Source organism: Pecten maximus, chromosome 6 (assembly GCF_902652985.1).
Source record: "Pecten maximus chromosome 6, xPecMax1.1, whole genome shotgun sequence".
NCBI lineage: Eukaryota > Metazoa > Mollusca > Bivalvia > Pectinida > Pectinidae > Pecten > Pecten maximus.
This window is the reverse complement of record NC_047020.1, coordinates 14,873,911-14,893,046: the sequence shown is the minus strand read 5'-3', so window position 1 is coordinate 14,893,046 and position 19,136 is coordinate 14,873,911. Positions and strand designations below refer to the sequence as shown.

At 35.3% G+C, this 19,136-nt stretch overlaps 1 protein-coding gene across 1 annotated transcript; it reads left to right on the top strand.

Annotated features, from left to right (window-relative positions):
• The first annotated feature begins 12,862 nt into the window (after window positions 1-12,862).
• Window positions 12,863-15,925, top strand: LOC117329063 (heat shock 70 kDa protein 12B-like). Its single transcript, XM_033886770.1, has 4 exons — window positions 12,863-13,171; window positions 13,377-13,595; window positions 13,960-14,107; window positions 14,602-15,925. The coding sequence occupies exons 1-4, from the start codon at window positions 12,863-12,865 to the stop codon at window positions 15,669-15,671; spliced, it is 1,746 nt and encodes a 581-aa protein (XP_033742661.1). The 3' UTR covers window positions 15,672-15,925.
• Window positions 15,926-19,136: the final 3,211 nt, after the last annotated feature.

Genomic DNA, 19,136 nt, shown 5'->3' with positions numbered 1-19,136 from the left:
AACACCAGAAGAACGCCCTGTGTTAGTACCGTTTCGCACGCGATTTGAAACTACTTATGTCATGGAGAAATGTGCATTATTCAGAAATTGTGAAAATGTGGAATTGAAGAGACAAGTTTTAGCTCGTGGTTTTGGTATAGAAAATGAAGAATTCCTGGAGAATATGTGTTAACATAGCAGATGATGTGTATCCTACACGTATTTGGTCGTATAGATGATATTTGGTCGCATTCAGTGGAGCTGTGGTTTAATTCGCTGGTATTTGTTAATTTGACTCTTTTCATCGATGTCAGATTGAACCAAGTCCGCGTTCGTTACGTCTCAGCTTGTGAGGATGATATTAAATTTTGTACATGTAGATGATTTTGGACTTTGAATAGTGCCAATCATGTGTTCCAGGATGGAGTAGGCGCTAAGTGGAACGCTAGTGCACATACTACTATATATATACGTAGTGCTTCATCTGGACAATAATTGTGTACGCGAAGGATTTTAAACAGTTTTGGTATAGTTTGACCGCTGTTTGGTAGCCTTGATATCGCGCGAAATTTAAGGCGAATAATGCAACTTCTTGTACAATGAAGTTTAGATCCTAGGACAGGTGGTTTCTCAGGATAGCATTGGAACTCCTTCGAAAATCGCGGCAGTTGAAGCGATGTTGCTCCAGTTTTGTATATTACCGAGTTACAGCTATAGAGCGTTAGATCTCGGAATTGCGTCAAATTATCGGAAATTCATGTTCGGTTTCGCACTAATAGCGAAATGTCTGCGTGACCTCGCCAGGAAAAGGTGTTTAAGTGGTCAAATTATGGACTAAGGAATGCTCAGTGTATGTTCGCATTCAACGAACTGGAATACCGACATATCTGCTCCGATTCTCGGATATCCAAGCATGGAAAGTGGAATTTATATTCTTTACACGGATGCTAGTAACTTTGTCACATTTAATTTTAAACTCTGGATTTACATCAAGACACGTGAAAATTAATGTTTTTCAAAGGACATATCCTGGAAACAATATTCAATTCGAACTCAATAATAATTCGAATTAACTCGGTAAACGTGTTCACAAAGTTTACCAATCATTCAGTACGGCACGGAAAACGGTAGCTATATTCATGACCAAAATGTGTTATGATATTGGAGATAAAATACGCAGATTCCAACATTAAATAATAGTGGGAACTAAGGCTAAGTTAGCCCGTGATTGGACCGGACCGTGGACAGTAGTCGCACGGCTTAGTGATGTGTTATTTAGAATTCGTTACTGCGGAAGATCAGAGCCAGTTGTAATACACAGTGGCAATTTGAAGCCTTACGGAGGTACACGTACTGGGGACAGCGCGACCGACCCCAGCACAGCGGGAGCTTCCACCCCTACCAATAATTTACCTAAGCGTTTGGACTCGCCAGGTCCAACGACTGACCAGAAGTGGACACCCCTCGTTGTCAGGACAACGCTAACTGGGCGAGCCATCGAAACTTAGAGACCTCAATTTTAAACTTCAAAGGACTTACGAAGATCATCGACTATTGCCCTTTATGGACGCATGCCAAATAGGGATGAGGATTGGCGTAGTTAATCATCGACTATTGCCCTATATGGACGCAGGCCCCTGGGGGGATGAAGAATGGATTTTGTTTTGAATCGGTAAAGATTTCAACTTTTTGAAGTGACTGAACTTATCTAATTCAAAAGTGATGTTCGTTGAACTCTTATTTTGGATCATTACCAGAGAAAGAATAAAGTATTGTGAATCACGAACATTCAGGACTTTTAAAGGATTATTAACTTTTTAATAGGAACTGTGCAAAATTATCAAGGGATTTAAACGTTGATACTTTGATCTGATGTTTGAACTGTGATATTAATTCAAACTTTCGACTTGGATTAGAACATTTAGTAAATACGGAAATTCGTTACTTTTGGATTTGTAACTTTGAAATGGACTGAATTATGCAGAATTACCAAAGGACCATACGTGCGTGGATACTTTACAGTGACAGCATAATTTAATACAAGTGATGCAGAGAGTGTAGCTGAACATTGTGATATCAAAAAGTGACTTAAAGTAATTTCCGATGGATATATTATTTAGGACAAACACACTAACTGTGATTATTAGTTATTGTTTCCGTGGATCACATTTATACATGTGATTTTTTGGAATTTATTTCACTGTGTCAAAGGTAATGTACGAATAGCATGTTCATTAATATTATAGTTGTGAGTATTGCCTCCAATGTTAGATTTCTATCTTAGATGTAACTCAAATTAAGGGTTATGGGTGGATTTTAACTCAATATTGTAGTATATCGTATTAGTGGATGCGTATACTTGGGGGTTTGGACGTTACAACTAAACCATACATATATTTGTTATTTCATATCAGAAATATACTTGAAAAATGATATTCGATTGTGTCCGTGTAGCCAAATAGGTAGGATATCGATGTAAAATGGAGAATTTATATACAGTCTGATGACGTTTTATGTGTGCAGGAGTATAACGTGTAATAGAGGTGTATACGAAGAGTACGAGTTGTTGTATGTTTTTGTAGACTAGGTACATTTTTGAAAACATTACGGTAAACCAGTAAAATGTATGTTAATATTTTGGTAGACATTAATTTTACGATGTTTGTTTGAACTTTGCGGATATATAGCCGCCAGGAGCTCGTAAGCGATCGATGTTAGCTATAGGCTTGTAAACATTATTTTTATTACGCAAAGAAGTACGTAATATTTGGTGCGTTTAATGTTTTAGTGCCAAAACGTTTTAAAATAGTGTAGAATGTCAGGAAATAATATTTGACATTGAAGTTTAGACTCGTACATGTCGTAAGAAAAGTCTTGTTAATGCAAACGCAAAATGGTATTTTAATATGTTTTATGTTTTCACGTTAGAATAGATAGATTGCTTTTGTTACGAAAACTATTAACTATGTATGACGTTTGTGGGGACACAAACTCTTCGAAAGAAGGGGGTTGTGTAGTGAACTAGGAAATAGACAAGTTTTATATGTTATGCGTTCAAAGTTACCTAGAGTAGTTAAAGCTATACGCTATAGTCAGCCAAATCTATTCGAGTTGCTTCCCTTAGATCAGTAGTTAATTAACCCGTTTTAGGTTTACACCCTTCATTCTATATCAAGGTAAAATATAACCAAACGGTAGAACCTGAAAGTCAGTCGTTATTTGGTAGCACACGGTCCGTGGGACCAGTGGTCAGTGCCTAGGGCTATATTTGGAAATGACGAAATATGGGGTGTAGATACGCCCATATTTCGGGGTAAAGGTCACGATTGGTCAATTGACCACATCGTCAATTCATACATATTAATTAACCCTTAGGGGATATAAAAAGACTTGCGCGTTTTGCATAAGGGGTTCTCCAGCAGCTTTCAGTCTAAACGGACTTAGTGCCGTTTGGATGTACATATTTAGGATGTGAGGACTTAGTTTTGTTTAAATGTGTGTGAACTGTTAAGTGTGAATGCGCCGGCGATAGTGTGGAAGATGGATGAAACTTCATTGGATTGTATTGTACCTTCGGGATTTTCCTGTGGATTAATAAATATAAGTAAACTTTATATCCAGTGTTGAATTATGTTTATCACACCACAACCATCCCAAAAAGAACTTTCACGTCCCGTGTTCATGGAGAGCGGACGTTACACTACTTGTTAATATCCTGGAACTCCCTAAATGTGACGAGTCGACAGTGACTGGCGCAATCACTGCTGGTGGATGGATCGCTTCCAGCTCTTGTCCTCCCTTCTCCACCAAAGTCAGCTGGACTTCTCTGTTGTTGTTGCCAGTCGTTGAACTGCAGTCCTCCGTTCTTTTCTCCGGTGCCTCATGCTACAAACATCCACCACATGGACTGTTCAGGTAACGAATTCATTAAATTGCATCATACACCTGTATCCAGACGTATGGAAATCCAGCGGGAAGGGAGTAAAGTCGAAGCAATCACTGACAAAGGAAATACAAGGCGCACTTACCCCATTATTTGATAAATATGGTAACTTAGGATATCGGATTATTTTAACACAACATACGAAGGTATTCAATATATGTGTGCATTTGTGTATGGTGTTTGTGTGTGTGGCATTCAGGGTTATAAATATTGATGACGCTAGTCGCGCTATCTCTGTCCACCCGTATATAATAGTGTGTTTGTTTATGCAAAATGGTAGGGTTAGCATTATTTTTTTTTGCATAAAGAAATATTTATGGCGCTAGCTTCGCTATGTGATAATTTAGTATAAAATATATACAACAAAAATGTTACAGGTACATATTGTAATCATATTCAATCTCATATATAGATTGGTTTATTTTGTTTAACGTCCTATTAACAGCCAGGGTCATAGATAGTACTCAAAATTTGTTAACATGTCAACATTCTGCATATGTCGACTTGAACTTTACGGGTTTGGATTATTCGTGGAACGAGCTGATCGGTTCTCAGAATTATACACCTGATACTAAATTACCTCGACACCCAGACAAACTGTCTGTAAAATTATCATTCGAGGGAGTCGACGACTAGTAAGTATGTGTTTGATATCATACCTCGGAAAATACATGTACACACAAGTTTCAATGCACGTTGACACTTATATCATGAAACTTCACCATGAGCGAAAAACTCACAGATTGTAGATATTAGAGAGACTTTTTTTTTTTATAAATGTGTTGTTCGCGTGATATGGGGACCTGGATATTTTCCCTTCTATATTAATGTGAAATATCTGATTTTTTTTAAAAGCAGACAACCATCATCGTGATTTGATTTAATCATGCGATTATTGTGATCGATCAAATTAGAAATATCTATAATCAGCGATAGTCTAATGAGATTAACAGCTGTTAATATTATTGGCTTCAGTCCAAATATGTAATCTGTTTTGACAATCAGGACAACGAAATAAAACTACAACAAATGAAGATCGGCAGAGTACACGAGCCTAAACCATATAAGATAGAATTACCTGTTGCTAGATTATATAAGGTATTTAAATCTAAAAAACCAAGTCTCCCTTAAATGGGTGAATTATTAATTCATACACCGCAAATACTTATACGACATTTCTGAACTAATTTCAGATATAAATATATTGACTTTGATAAGATTGCAACTAAAAACTATACATTTTGTCGAGCTGACAGACCGATTGACAAACGCGTTTGCTACAAATACTATGGTTTTATTTCTGAACAATCCAAACGATCGTTTTGACAAGTGTGTAGCCGCGCTAGAACCTCACTGAAATACATGTAAAGGACAGGTTGAAGAAGAAAAGCGGATTAGTTATAGAATGAGTTGTTTCTAGTAGTGATCACTGTCTGCGATTATGATGATTGTATACCTCTTCTGTTGCTGTTCTATAATGCATAACCAGTAGGATTATCGTAGTATTCTTTACTTGCGATTTAATGAAAATGAAATAGCATTTAATACTGGTAAAATGTAATGCCATCAAAATATTACCATTTCATTCGATTTTAGTTTTTTTGTATAAAAAAATATACGCCGAAAAAAATGGCTACTTATGTGACCATACATACAATTTAAAACACTAACTTTGATACAGCCATGTATTTCAGAAATACAGCATAATAACCAATTTATTTATCTTCGCTTCGACTGGAAAAATCGGCAAGTTTCAATGAGGTGAATATCAGGTTCGCGCTGATTGGTCAAAAACGAAAACCTTTTTTCAATGCCAAATTTAAATTTTCACTGCTCATCGCTTCAGTGAAAAAAATAAGTTTTTTTAGTTTGATAAATCTCTATATTTCACTAGCAAAAATGCAATAAAGAAATTTATCAAACTAATACAACTTATATTTTTTAACTGTCATCCAATATCCTCTATTTATTCATTCGTGTATCAATGTTGATCCGGTGCATATCCGGGCATATCAAGACAATATACAAGGCATAAACCATGCAGAGGGCACATCAAAACAATATACTGGACATTACAGCAGAAGGCACATCATAACGATATATATGGACATTCCACCAGAGGGCACATCAAAAGGATATACTGGACCTTCCACCAGAGGGCACATCAAAACAATATACTGGACATTCCACCAGAGGGCACATCAAGACGATATACTGGACATTACACCAGAGGGTACATCAAAACGATATACTGGACATTCCACCAGAGGGCACATCAAGACGATATATATGGACATTCCACCAGAGGGCACATCAAAACGATATACTGGTCATTCTACCAAAGGGCACATCAAAACGGCATACTGGACATTCCACCAAAGGGCACATCAAAACGATATACTGGACATTACACCAGAAGGCACATCAAAACAATATACTGACATTCCACCAGAGGGCACATCAAAACGATATACTGGTCATTCCACCAAAGGGCACATCAAGACGACATACTGGACATTACAACAGAGGGCATATCAAAACAATATACTGGACATTCCACCAAAGGGCACATCAAAACGACATACTGGACATTACAAAAGAGGTCACATCAAAACGATATATATGGACATTCCACCAGAGGGCACATCAAAACGATATACTGGACATTCCACCAGAGGGCACATCAAAAGCAATAAAATGGATGGAATCAAAGCGATACGACAGCCAAAATGAGACGCCAGAATATTACATGGGGTGAGTTACCAGTGAGGATGGGGGTGTCTATTTGTTCTTCCATAGGAATATGGATATATAAGTCGCAGAATAGTAAACATACCACTGAAAGAATTCAATTCAGAAGACAAAGCATTCTTTAAATCACTATATGTACGCCGCTGTTAGAATGATGGCTTTGTAGATCTTTTGTATCTTCTCAATAAAGGTATGCGTGTTCTGTAATTAGAATCATATACGGTACAAGAGAATAATTTCAATGGATCTGTATTTTAAAACGTTGCCTAAGCAATATTAGATAGACTTATTCATTTAATCAGGAAACAATATTCATCCAACATTTGACCAAATTTTATGTGATTATCTTTTGTTTATTGATCTATGTCTTTAATAAAGGTCTGTTGATTAATATTATGTTTTTATCTGTTTTAAATTATCTTTGATAAAATATCTTATGTGATATATTATACACGCCATAATACACCTGATACAACAAAGCTCATTTTTATAATATAAGTAAGTAATTACTCTAAATCATATGATCTACCATGAGAACTTCTAAAATTTTATGGCTAAGTTGTGGTAGAGGAATAAAGTGAGACATCATCCAGTAAACCTGCATTGTACATAGCGACATCAAGGACCATTATAGGAAAAAAATGAAGTAGCAAGGAGTCATTCTCTACATATAAGGTATGTCAGAAACTATCCAGGGGGATATATCGCAATCTGGGCATTGCAACAGACATGAAACCACACAGAAATCTCCGAAATATGCCGAACACTTTGTTAGAGCTGTAACGTATCAAATATCGAGAAATTTGAACTTTGTCTTACTAATACATCAACGCAAAATATGCGAAGACCCAGGGGTTTTACTACTGAAGTGAGTACTATTAAGTATTCAAAATATGTTTAACCATGCCATGCTGTACACATTTTAGCGATAATCTTATCTTAATGCTTTCCGCGCTTGAAGCATTGTGCTTAATTATGATTACCCTAATTGTAGTTTATCTACATTGGTTTTTATGGCAATTTTTGTACGCTAATTCATCATCCAGCTAATCTGCTTTAATTTGTTTGTTTCATTTTTTTTTTTTTTTTTGCGAAAAAAAAAACAAAACTAAAACAAATTTTCTAAATTTTGAAATTATTCAATTTCGGGGATACATTATTGTATAACATTTGTAAAGGGACACGCACGATAATGCCTTTAGATACGAATTTCGTTAACACAGTTGATTGCATTACGCAACGCTACACTCGTGGTGATAAGTGTGGTTTATCGTGGTGCGGTCAGCCGTGGATATCCGACGATAACAAAAACACTTTCAATATAAAATGGATATTTCAAAAAATGTGTTACATATACAGATTGTCATCATATTCTTTTAGCAAGTATCATATGTTGTACTCCAGCTTTGTTAACTCGTCAACAAGTGTCGACCTGAGCCTGTTTACGTGTTCGGATTTTACACGGAACTAATTACCTGGTTCTCAGAATTATACACCTGCCCCTATCATACTGCGGCAGACAGGTAAACGTTGGGCGACGTACATGGGTAAGTATGTTTTGCTATCATCTCTCGGAACAAATCATTAAGTTTAGATTGGAGTTATTACTTATATTTTGACGATTTTAAATGTTTAGGGTTTTTAATCGCCCTAGATATAAAAATAGTAGACATTAGCGAAATTCCTTTTAAAGAAATGCGTAGTATCTTGACGGTGACATTGTTTTTCTTTTCGATGTTTGTAGGGAATATCGAATTGTTCGACCAAAGTAGTCAATCCCGATGTAATTTGATTTGATAATAATTTTATTGTTATAGATAAATAAAAACATTATCAATAGGAAATGAAACGAAAGTTGTTCAGACTTGAAATAATTGGTCGTTGGCAAGGAAGTAAAAATACAGCAAAAATCGGTCAACGTAGTGTATATATACAATTTAAAACCCTTTCAGATAAAATCACAAATGCTCAGTTTTCTTCTCTATGAGGAAATTAAATTATATACCTGTAGGTGTACGTTAACAAACAGACAAAATAAAACTCAAACACAAACGAAAACGTTAGAATAAAGAAAAAAATGACAAAAGGTTGGATATCTATAATGTCGTTGACCAGTAAAATTGTCCCTCAGTTTTGTGTATTTTGTATAGGCGTTAGATATAAGGTATAAAGCTATCAGTTTTAATTAGAATAAAAATACGGCTTGTACATACTATGTGTGTTTCGTAAATTTATCAGACCGATCAACATCGGGCGTGTTATCAATATACCTATACCGAAAGTAGACTTTGAAAAACACTTCATTACTTCTTTTCAGATTTCAGTTGTACCTTTTTCGATTGTGTTTGAGTTTTATTTGATCTGGTTTTTTTTATTGTACACGTATATACCAAAAAGGGAGTTCTGTACCATACATCTATATCATATAATTAAATTAGTTTCAGCTCTAATGCTTCTATATCTCAATTTGTATTGAAACGTGCTAATATCTTGATTCGCATCACTGTCCTCCATTATATAAGGAATTTACTTTGACACTATATTTCCCTTTGTTTTATTTCCCTATTTACAATATCGTGTGTGCTCAATAAACATTTTAAATGAAAGTACACATTGTCCTCTGTATAACGACGGCTTTCTCAGGACACTGGCATATTTAGTTAGGTCACGTGACTGGTAAATGCGGCAGCATTAACACCGTTAACATTATTTGCAAAGTGCAACCTCTAAATCACTTTTTCAACAAGGTATCTTGAGTCAACCTTGAGAAAAGGTATATCAATTTGCATCTAAAAAGTCCTATGCATCAGATTGATTTTAACGAATCCCTTCAAAAACGTTGATTTATTTTCGGGGTAAGGCCCATCTACGGCGTTTTTGGTTTTATAACCGAACTTTCCCCTATTTATCACGGAAATCATTCAGGTACACAGCTAAATCTACACCAATGAGTAAATTTCCTATCCCAAAAATCTCATAACGTTTTTTTAAGTTTGATACAAGGTTGCACTTTTGGAAAAACTACGATCGATATTATTGTCCATGTCCCGATATTGGAACTCTTCAGTATTTTTAGTGTAAAAGGCGCCATAGAAACGAACAAACACCACTACACGAACCCAATGAATCGTAATTAATTAAATGTATTAGTTGCAGACATACTGTATTATATGGAACTTTTTAAGTTATACACACGAGTTTGTACCTTTAACATTTTACTAAAACCACGGCATTCATCGTTACCATGACAGTCGATCCCGGCTTCCATCAGGAATGCGTTGACAACGTGAAAGTAGAATTCTTACGCTTAACTTTCTTGTTAAACTATACCCAAAGCTTATATTATTTTATGTTGCTGTATCTCATCAATTAAAACATCAAAAACTGACAAAAACACTGGCAAATGCAAAATGGAGTATTCGTGTCAGGCAGTGCAGACACAACACAGAACCTGTAAACAATGTGACGTCATCAGAATGTTGAAGTTGCAACAAAGTATAGCAAGATATATTTTACATGAATACTAATAAGCAACAGAATGGGGCGCAATATTAACAGTGATGAGTTGTGTATTTTTGTTCACAGGGTCATTAATCTTCAGTCCCCACGGTTTTCTGTAACCCGCATTTGAATGTTAGCAGGATACATTTGAAATCCAATAACGAAAACTTAATTTAATTAATTAGATTTTCTATGTAACTATTGTACCTTATCATCCAAATTTTGAGATTTCTTTGTACAAGTAAATTATTTGTGCTGATTGTTTCCGCCATCGTTACACTTTAGCATGACCTACGAGTCCTTAAAGATTTACAAAATAGCTGTATGATGCAGTTTGATTTATTTTTGTCGATATTGTCTCGAGATCTCAATTCCTATGAAAGGGTGCTAATATCATGTGCGCCTTTTTTACAATCCTTTTGATATGGCATTTATATATATAAACAAGAAACATACCATAAAGTGAATTAACCAAATGTAGAGTTCAAGCATTTAACTGGTTTAGCGTTTGGTTTAAGGTTTAATACCGGTTTTACGGGTTTCCAATAGTACCTATGGTACTCATATACTCATAATCTTATTGACAATGTACCTACCATCGTAATACATATTTTAGACAAACGGCGATTCAGAAACTTCAGTTGCTGTTGCACTACAAACAACTCTTTTAGTCATGAAAGCGTTCACATCCTGTCGCGATAAATCCCCGGGATTCAGGATGATGTAGACTAATTATATTCTTCTAGAATATAAATGTGAAGATTTTCTTAATAAAGATTCACCATGAGAAATGAAACGTTTACTGTTCTTATCAGTATATTACCAAAGCAAAAAGGGGAACAACAATACAAATGAGAAGCCTCAGATGACATTACAAGCCACCAGCCGATAGGTGTGGAGTTTGGGAATACCTATCATGTAACATGTTCGAAAACACTACGCCAGAACTCAACCCTATATATATTATAACTATAAAGAAGCACAGAATGCATGAATTTATTTGATTTGAGTTGATGACAAATATCTTTAGTTTAGAGCACAAAACGAATAAATGATAGAAAACCCCCCATTAAAATCAATAGTAACGCTTCTTTTGTCACAACAAAAATTAAATGCCAACAACAGCATTACTCTAACATCAATGATGTTTTAATTTTAGGAGGTGTGAATTTCGAGTTATAAAACAAATATTATATTTGCGATAAAATATACATAACCATCAAAACACGCTGTTTTTGGAAACTTTCGAAACCACACCACGGGATGGCTTAAGGTTTGTTTCACTGTAAACATGATTTACGAAACGAAAGGGAATACAGAACGAATATGAAACAAGTATTAGATTTTTGACAACAATTTGCCTTAAATTTATCGTAGGTTTCCTCTCGAAGGTCAATATGCAGTGACCAATTTGCTTCCTTTAGATATTGCTATTTTTTTTAACGGTACAAAAATTGTATTCCCCCAGCTGGAAATATCCTAGATGTGTGGCGCCGTGGGTTCATATCCCCGAACAATAGTGTTGTCCTCACGCAGGAGGGCTCTTATACTGTACTTGCAAATATAACTTATAATATTCATAACGGTATAGTCATTTTTGGAGGTATCTTATCATAAAGGTTAACGGGAAGCAATATTTGGGGAAATGTTTAATTGAACAATCAAAAGGGAGTAATTTGTTAAATTGATATGGATACTAAAATACTCAATTAAAAGATGTGTATGAATTAAATGAGAAAACAAGAAGCCAAATCATTGATTGGCCAAAAAATGAAATTAAATGTTTATCTTATCTTCAGTTTCATTCCTGCATGGGGAGTAAAATATTTGTAAAGACAAGACGTTGCATTACAAAAATACAATCAATAAAAAAAAAAGAAAAAAAAACCCATTATAAACACATACACACACAAAAAAGAGGATGAGAAAAAGGAGAACAATCAAATAATAGTAATAACTACACAAGCACACAACATCTCTTACACATACAGGTACAAGTACTATGCACAATATAAGTAAATTGGCATATTACTTTTAAACACATATACTCAATTGCTGTTGTATACTAAATTGCTGTATCAAATATTTTTCTTTGAATTTCATTTTGCAAAAACAATGGTCAATTACAATGTGGTATATTTTGTTTTATACTTTATGGATAGCTATAGGTTGGTACACATGTACTAAATTAGTTAATCAAAATTGAATAAGATAAACAACAAGTATCTAAATCTCAACAACCTGTGAACTACAACAGCAATGAGTAAAAACAAACTAATTTTCGAACATCACTTTCCAATCCCTCCATATTTGATCAAATTTTTCAATACAAGCATTTTTGATTGACAATTCTTTCTCAATATCATATTTGGAACTCAAAAACTCATTGAAACTATTTAGATATTGCTATTTGTTGTAAAACTAGAGTAAGACTTTTTATTCATATTTTCTAATGTCGTTCACATGAGAACATGTCATAGTAATGTTTACAAAAGATGAACTTCGTATCTGCCAGCAAACACCGATCATTTCTATAAGAGAGATTTCAAGGGTTGATTGTTATAAAAGTTTGATTTTACTCATGTAATGGATGCGATAAAAACATGTACTTTTTTAATTATGACATAGAAATACGTAAACATCAAAAAGAATTCAGATCGACTTCTTTCTACTTTCAGAACTTTAAGCATGGCTTCATCGGGAGAGCATTTGTTGGTTGCCGCGATTGACTTCGGGACGACCTACTCGGGGTACGCATTCTCCTTTCTCCATGACTATAAACGTGACCCACTGAAGGTTTCTGCCAACAACTGGACAGCGGGGTCAGGGGGTCTGATTTCATTGAAAACGCCCACATGTGTTCTCTTTAAAACAAACGGAGAGTTCCACTCTTTTGGATTTGAGGCTGAGGACAAGTACTCTGATCTGGCCTTAGATGGAGAACAAGATGGATGGCGTTACTTCCGACGATTTAAAATGAAACTTTATGAAAACAAGGTATATTAGTAAGTTGAAACTCTGTCTGTCTCTCTCTCTCTCTGTCTCTCTCTCTGTCTCTCTCTCTCTCTCTCTCTCTCTCTCTCTCTCTCTCTCTCTCTCTCTCTCTCCCAGATAACACTTCATTACATATGTCTGTGCTTATTTTATATTCCAATTAGTCCTAAATTGCTTTTATTACACCATTTTCCCTTCTTTTCCACAGTGCTTAAACCGTTCGTTTCGCCTAGAAGATGATCAAGGTCGGACCATGCAGGCAATCAAGGTGTTTACAGCAGCCATCAAATATCTCAAGAATCATCTGCTGACGTCATGCAAAAATCAAATGACAAACATAGTAACGTCGGACATCCGCTGGGTACTCACTGTTCCAGCAATCTGGTCTGACGCATCAAAACAGTTTATGCGAGAGGCTGCTGAGGCTGTAAGAATTAATTCAGATCATGTAACGATTGCAAAAATAAGAACAAGATATATATATATATATGTGTGTATTCTCGTGTTTAACGTGAAGACAATTGTAGTTAAAGAGTTATTATTTTGCGTTAATCATTTACATAATGACTGTTTGTAAGGATCTAACAAAATATCTGACCAAATATAAACTACAGCAGTAATAGAAATAATGCTTTATGGAAAACAATATTAGATTCAATGTCCACATATCTATCAGTCAATAAATACCGACATCCTAATTTATAACTAAATATTATACTACTTACTCCAAAAAATTAAATGAGAACACGTCAGGTTCAATATTGATAAGGTTAGCTTTGTTTTGTTTCTAGGCCGGTATTAAAGGGGATCACCTGATGATAGCTCTAGAACCAGAAGCTGCATCTCTTTACTGCAAGTACCTCCCTTTAGAACGGAAAGATGAGGGCGGTATGAAGGCCTTTACTTCCGGGTCAAAGTACGTGGTGCTGGACGCTGGAGGTAGGTATTATTTGGGATTCTACATACGCTGTCTGATAAGCTAATTTGTCATGTGAAAGGTTCTGAGCGAATATGGACATCGTGATATCAATTTTGGTCATTGCTCAACACAGCTAGCTAAAATCCGACCGTAACTTATCTTTCATTTTCTGTTTGAAAATATTTAGGATTTTTTAAATTCACATTGTATTGTCTTCCTTTCCAATCAAATTTTAGAAGGCATGACGTCGCAAATTTTGAAAAAACAAATCAAACCCTGGTATTAATTACAGACAACATAATATTAGATATAAGGCACAGGATATTGAAACGTTATGTCCCACTGATGCCGACAGAACAATTACTCAGCGAAACAAAACCTAGCAGGAGGAGGAGTCGTTAACATGTAACTAACTGTAAGTTTGAATCAATAGCAACAGTCGTATCATTTTAACGTTTTGTACGTCACTCAGAATGTTGTAGGATGCTATCGTTTTATAAATTGTACATTTTAGGAGGGACGATAGACATAACAGTACACGAGGTTCAGCGAGATGGCTCACTGAAGGAAATCCACAAGGCCAATGGCGGGGACTGGGGAGGTACAAAGGTGGATCACGCATTCCAGCTTCTATTGTCAGGAATTATTGGTAACGGCGCTTTTCACCGCTTCATGGAAAAGAACAAGGCAGACATGGTCAAATTTTTCCGTGATTTTGAAGTGAAAAAGCGCACCATCAAACCAAATGCTCCCCCTGACGAAAAAACTACCTTTACAGTTCCAACCACGATGATTGACGCTTGTAAAGATGAAAATCATGTAGGTATTGACGAGATTGTGGATTCGAAACAACATTTCAAGGGAAATTTGTTTGTTATTGGCGATAAGCTAAGAGTAAGCAGCGATAGAGCAAAGGGACTGTTCAAAGACCCGGCAAGGCATATCGTGGACCATTTAAAGAAACTTTTGAGAGAGCCTTCTGCTAGGGGGGTGCAGAGCATACTGATGGTTGGAGGATTTTCGGAGTCCCTCGTACTTCAGGATGAAATCAAAAGAAACTTTTCAGACCTCCGATTGATTGTGCCACAAGATGCAGGACTGGCAGTTCTGAAAGGGGCAGTTATTTTTGGGCATGAACCGCGAGCTATCAAATCGAGAGTTTGTAAGTACACATATGGTGTGGACATGTCTGTGGATTTTAAACAGGAGGTGCACGATATTTCCAAACGTTATGTTTTATCAGATGGCAGGGAGCAATGTAGGGACGTATTTGACATACATGTAAGGGTCGGAGATTCTGTTGATATCGGTCAACCCCAAGTTGTACAATCGTACACACCCCTGGAACCCGATCAAACTTCAATTTTATTCAAGGTGTACGTTTCTACAGAGAAGAAACCTATGTACGTGACAGATCCCGGATGTACCAGGATAGGACAATTGGAAATCGCTATGCCCGACACTTCTAAAGGACTTGACAGATCTGTCACGGTACAGATGACCTTTAGTAATACAGAGCTACAGGTAGAAGCCATCAACAAAAATACTGGGGAGATGGTAACCGCAGGGTTCGACTTTCTGTAGTGACTGTACTGGAAGTTATGTTCGGTATTAGAACGAAGCATCAATGCATTATTAATGACTGAAATTAGATCGCGCTAAGTGAATAAAAGTGCAGAGTATCTGTAGTGTTACCTGAAAATCATCGTCGGTTCATCGTGATCCTAACGCTAGAATTCCCGAAGAAATATTTATGGGAAACGACAAAAAGTGTATCAATTGTCGCACCAGAAGATGTCTTTAAACTAATGAACCAATAACCTTCCATTTGCGATGTATTGGTGTTCGTATACCTTTCCTTAATTTCACGATGTGATATAACTGATATTCATAAACAGACAGGAGAATATAGTTATTGTTTGGTTATAGTGTGGACATATTTTGAGAGATTGCATTCATACTATATATCGTTGTGATTGTTTAGTCGTTTTTAACTACTAGATTTCGTCGTGCTTGTATCTCGTTCCAATTATTATGTACTAAGCTAAGATGTCATTTATGTTTGTTTAATTGTATTGACAGTACTAAAAAGAGATTTTTTATCAATGCATTTTTCATTCCGAGTTAAACATTCAGTTCTTTCATTCTCTGAGTTCATTCTGAAGACATCGTCTAGTAACAACGACGTTAATGATAATAATATAAATGTATACCTGTATATAAAGTAAATGTGTTTAGTTTGAAAATCCCAGTTTGATATCTGATTAATGTTGATGTCAGGCAAATGAGTAGGGGGTCAGTTAGTGTGCTGGATGGCGCATCATCATTTCAGCGAGCGGTCATTTTGTTTTACTATAAATATAATGCGTATGTACGCATGTGGGTTAATGTTTCAGCCCATTCTGTTGCTTCTTTTTGTATTCATGTCAAACTTGTACTGATGACGTCACATTGTTTATAGTTCCTGCGTTGTGTCTGCACTGTCTCACATGAAGGCTTCATTATGTGTTTCAAGAGTTTTTGTGAGTTTTCTTATGTTTATATTGATCAGATATGATAAAACAAACTCAGCCATTTCGAGTTAAATGTAGTTTTTCGAAAAACGGCATATTGCGTATAAGACTTCAACTTTCACTTTGTCAGTGCATTCGTGATCGCAGCTTGGATTGGCTGCCAACGACGAGGACGATGGTCTTGTATGTACAACCGAAAACTTCCACACCATACTTGATGTCTTTGGAAATCATCTGCAAATAATTAATTGAATTAATAGCGATCCATTCCATTTGTCTATTACCGTTTGTTTGTTTATTTATGCCGAGTTTCATACTTAAAACACTGAAGAGTTCCAATACCGAAGCATGGACATTTTTACACACTCGCTCGTCCTAGAGCACCCGATTACCATAAAACAATACCTTTGAAATGACAAACATCGTCAAAATTGTTTAAAAAGTATTCAATTAATTGGTACGTCGTCAATCAATGTCTGTTTCTAACGCCCTTAAATATAACATATTGATTTTTCCTTTTCAATTATGAATGCAACTTTAACCCACATGTGTACGTATTTTGTAAAGAAATTTCTTACCCTAACAGAATTCAATACTTCTTGAAGCGCAAAACTAATAATATAAGAAATATTAAAATGATGATGCAAAGAATCATCCCTCAATCGTTAGCCTGTGTCGAGTTACAGTTTCGAAATGTATATGTCAATTCTATGAACTGGTCCTAAGTGAAAGTGAAACAAACAATAACAAAATTATCATTATCTAAATATTGTTTTGTTTTACTCTTCTTTCAAATCTGTTTATTATTTTTTCTTCACTTTTTTTTTTTTTTTTTTTTTATTATTATTATTTTTATGTTCACATTTTTTAACATATCTTTTTTTGTATACGCATAATACGTGCGTGTGTTATTTTGGATGTAATTTCGTTGAAGTTACGAAACATGATTTTCTCAACTGATTCTTTGTCAAGATGATTTTAAAAAGTTTTCTTTCTCGAAAAAAACGGAAAAAATGAAAGCCCTTGATTTTTTTTTAATTTTTATTTTATTTTATTTATATATTTATTTATTTATTTATTTGCAAAATCTGAAAAATTGCAAAATAGCTGAGGAAATAAAGGAATATACAAACATATATTGTGTGTGATCCTAGACCAGTAAGGTATTAGAATCAAATCCAATAACATATCATTGATTGGTTGATTGATTGATTGACTCAAACATATATAAGGTAACGATGGTTTCTGTGTATTATATATCAAAACAAAAACGAATTGAGGCTCTAGGATACAGATATCTATCTAGCTTCTAATCATTAAATACATTTCTATTGTCTATACAACTGATGGGGTCTTAGCCCCAGGCATTTACCTGCGCAGCTCAGTTTTTGTAATGGTACTTCGTTTTTCTATACAGCGAATTAATCAAAGTATTATAGACTTGTCTTGTTTTTATTTCAAACGTAAAGCAAATGTAAACTATGATAATGACAATGACTTTATTCTCATAAGCTAATAGTATAGATATATACGTACATTTTATAAGCAATGCTACTACTTACATAGATATAAGTCGATTCCTTATTAAAAAGAGCATTGAATTTAAAAGCATTGGGTTTCTAATACCAGTATCGAGATAAAAGCAGTTTCCTTCTTGTTAATATCCTATAACTCCCTAAAGGTCGCGAGTCGACAGTGACTGATGGGTCGCTTCCAGCTCTTGTTCTCCTCTACCAAAGTCAGCTGGACGACTTCTCTGTTGTTGTTGCCTGTCGTTGAACAGCGGTCTTTTCCCCGGATGCTTCATGCTACAAACATCCACCACATGGACTGTACAGGTAACGAATTTATCAAATTGTATCATAACCTGTATTCAGAAGTGTGGAAATCCGGCGGGAAGGGGGTAGAATCGAAGTAATCACTGAAAAGGAAATACAAGGCGCACTTACCGCATTATTTGATAAATATGGTTAATTTTGGATATCAGATCATCTTAACACAACATCATATACGTTTGTTCATTTCAAACCATGCCTTTATCATACGAAGGTATTCAATATATATGTGCATTTGTGTATGGTGTTTGTGTGTGTGGCATTCAAGGTTATAGCAGGACTGGAAAATTCACACGTTAAAATATGTCTTTGTATATACATGTACAAAGTGTTTTGCAACATTTCCTTTGTATACAGAAATATTGATGACGCTAGTCGCGCTATCTCTGTCCACCCGTATAGAATAGTGTGGTTTTTTTATGCAAAATGATACGGTAAACATTATTTTCTTTGCATAAAGAAATATTTATAGCGCTAGCTTCGCTATATGATAATTTAGTATAAATTATATGCAACAAAAAAATATTAAAGGTACAGATTGTAATCATACTCAATCTCATATATAGTACTCAAACTTTGTTAACATGTTAACATTCTACATATGTCGACCTGAAGATGTTTACGGGCTTGGTTTTTTCGTGGAACAAACTAATCGGTTCTCAGGATTATACACCTGCTGCTAAATTACCTCGACATCAAGA

What these genes read in the sequence shown, in the direction of transcription:
- LOC117329063 (XM_033886770.1), top strand. Translation starts at nt 12,863, where the DNA reads ATGGCTTCATCGGGAGAGCATTTGTTGGTTGCCGCGATTGACTTCGGG. An exon ending in TGAAACTTTATGAAAACAAG is followed by an intron (nt 13,172 to 13,376) that starts GTATATTAGTAA and finishes TCTTTTCCACAG; the next exon opens with TGCTTAAACCGTTCGTTTCG. An exon ending in TGCGAGAGGCTGCTGAGGCT is followed by an intron (nt 13,596 to 13,959) that starts GTAAGAATTAAT and finishes TTTTGTTTCTAG; the next exon opens with GCCGGTATTAAAGGGGATCA.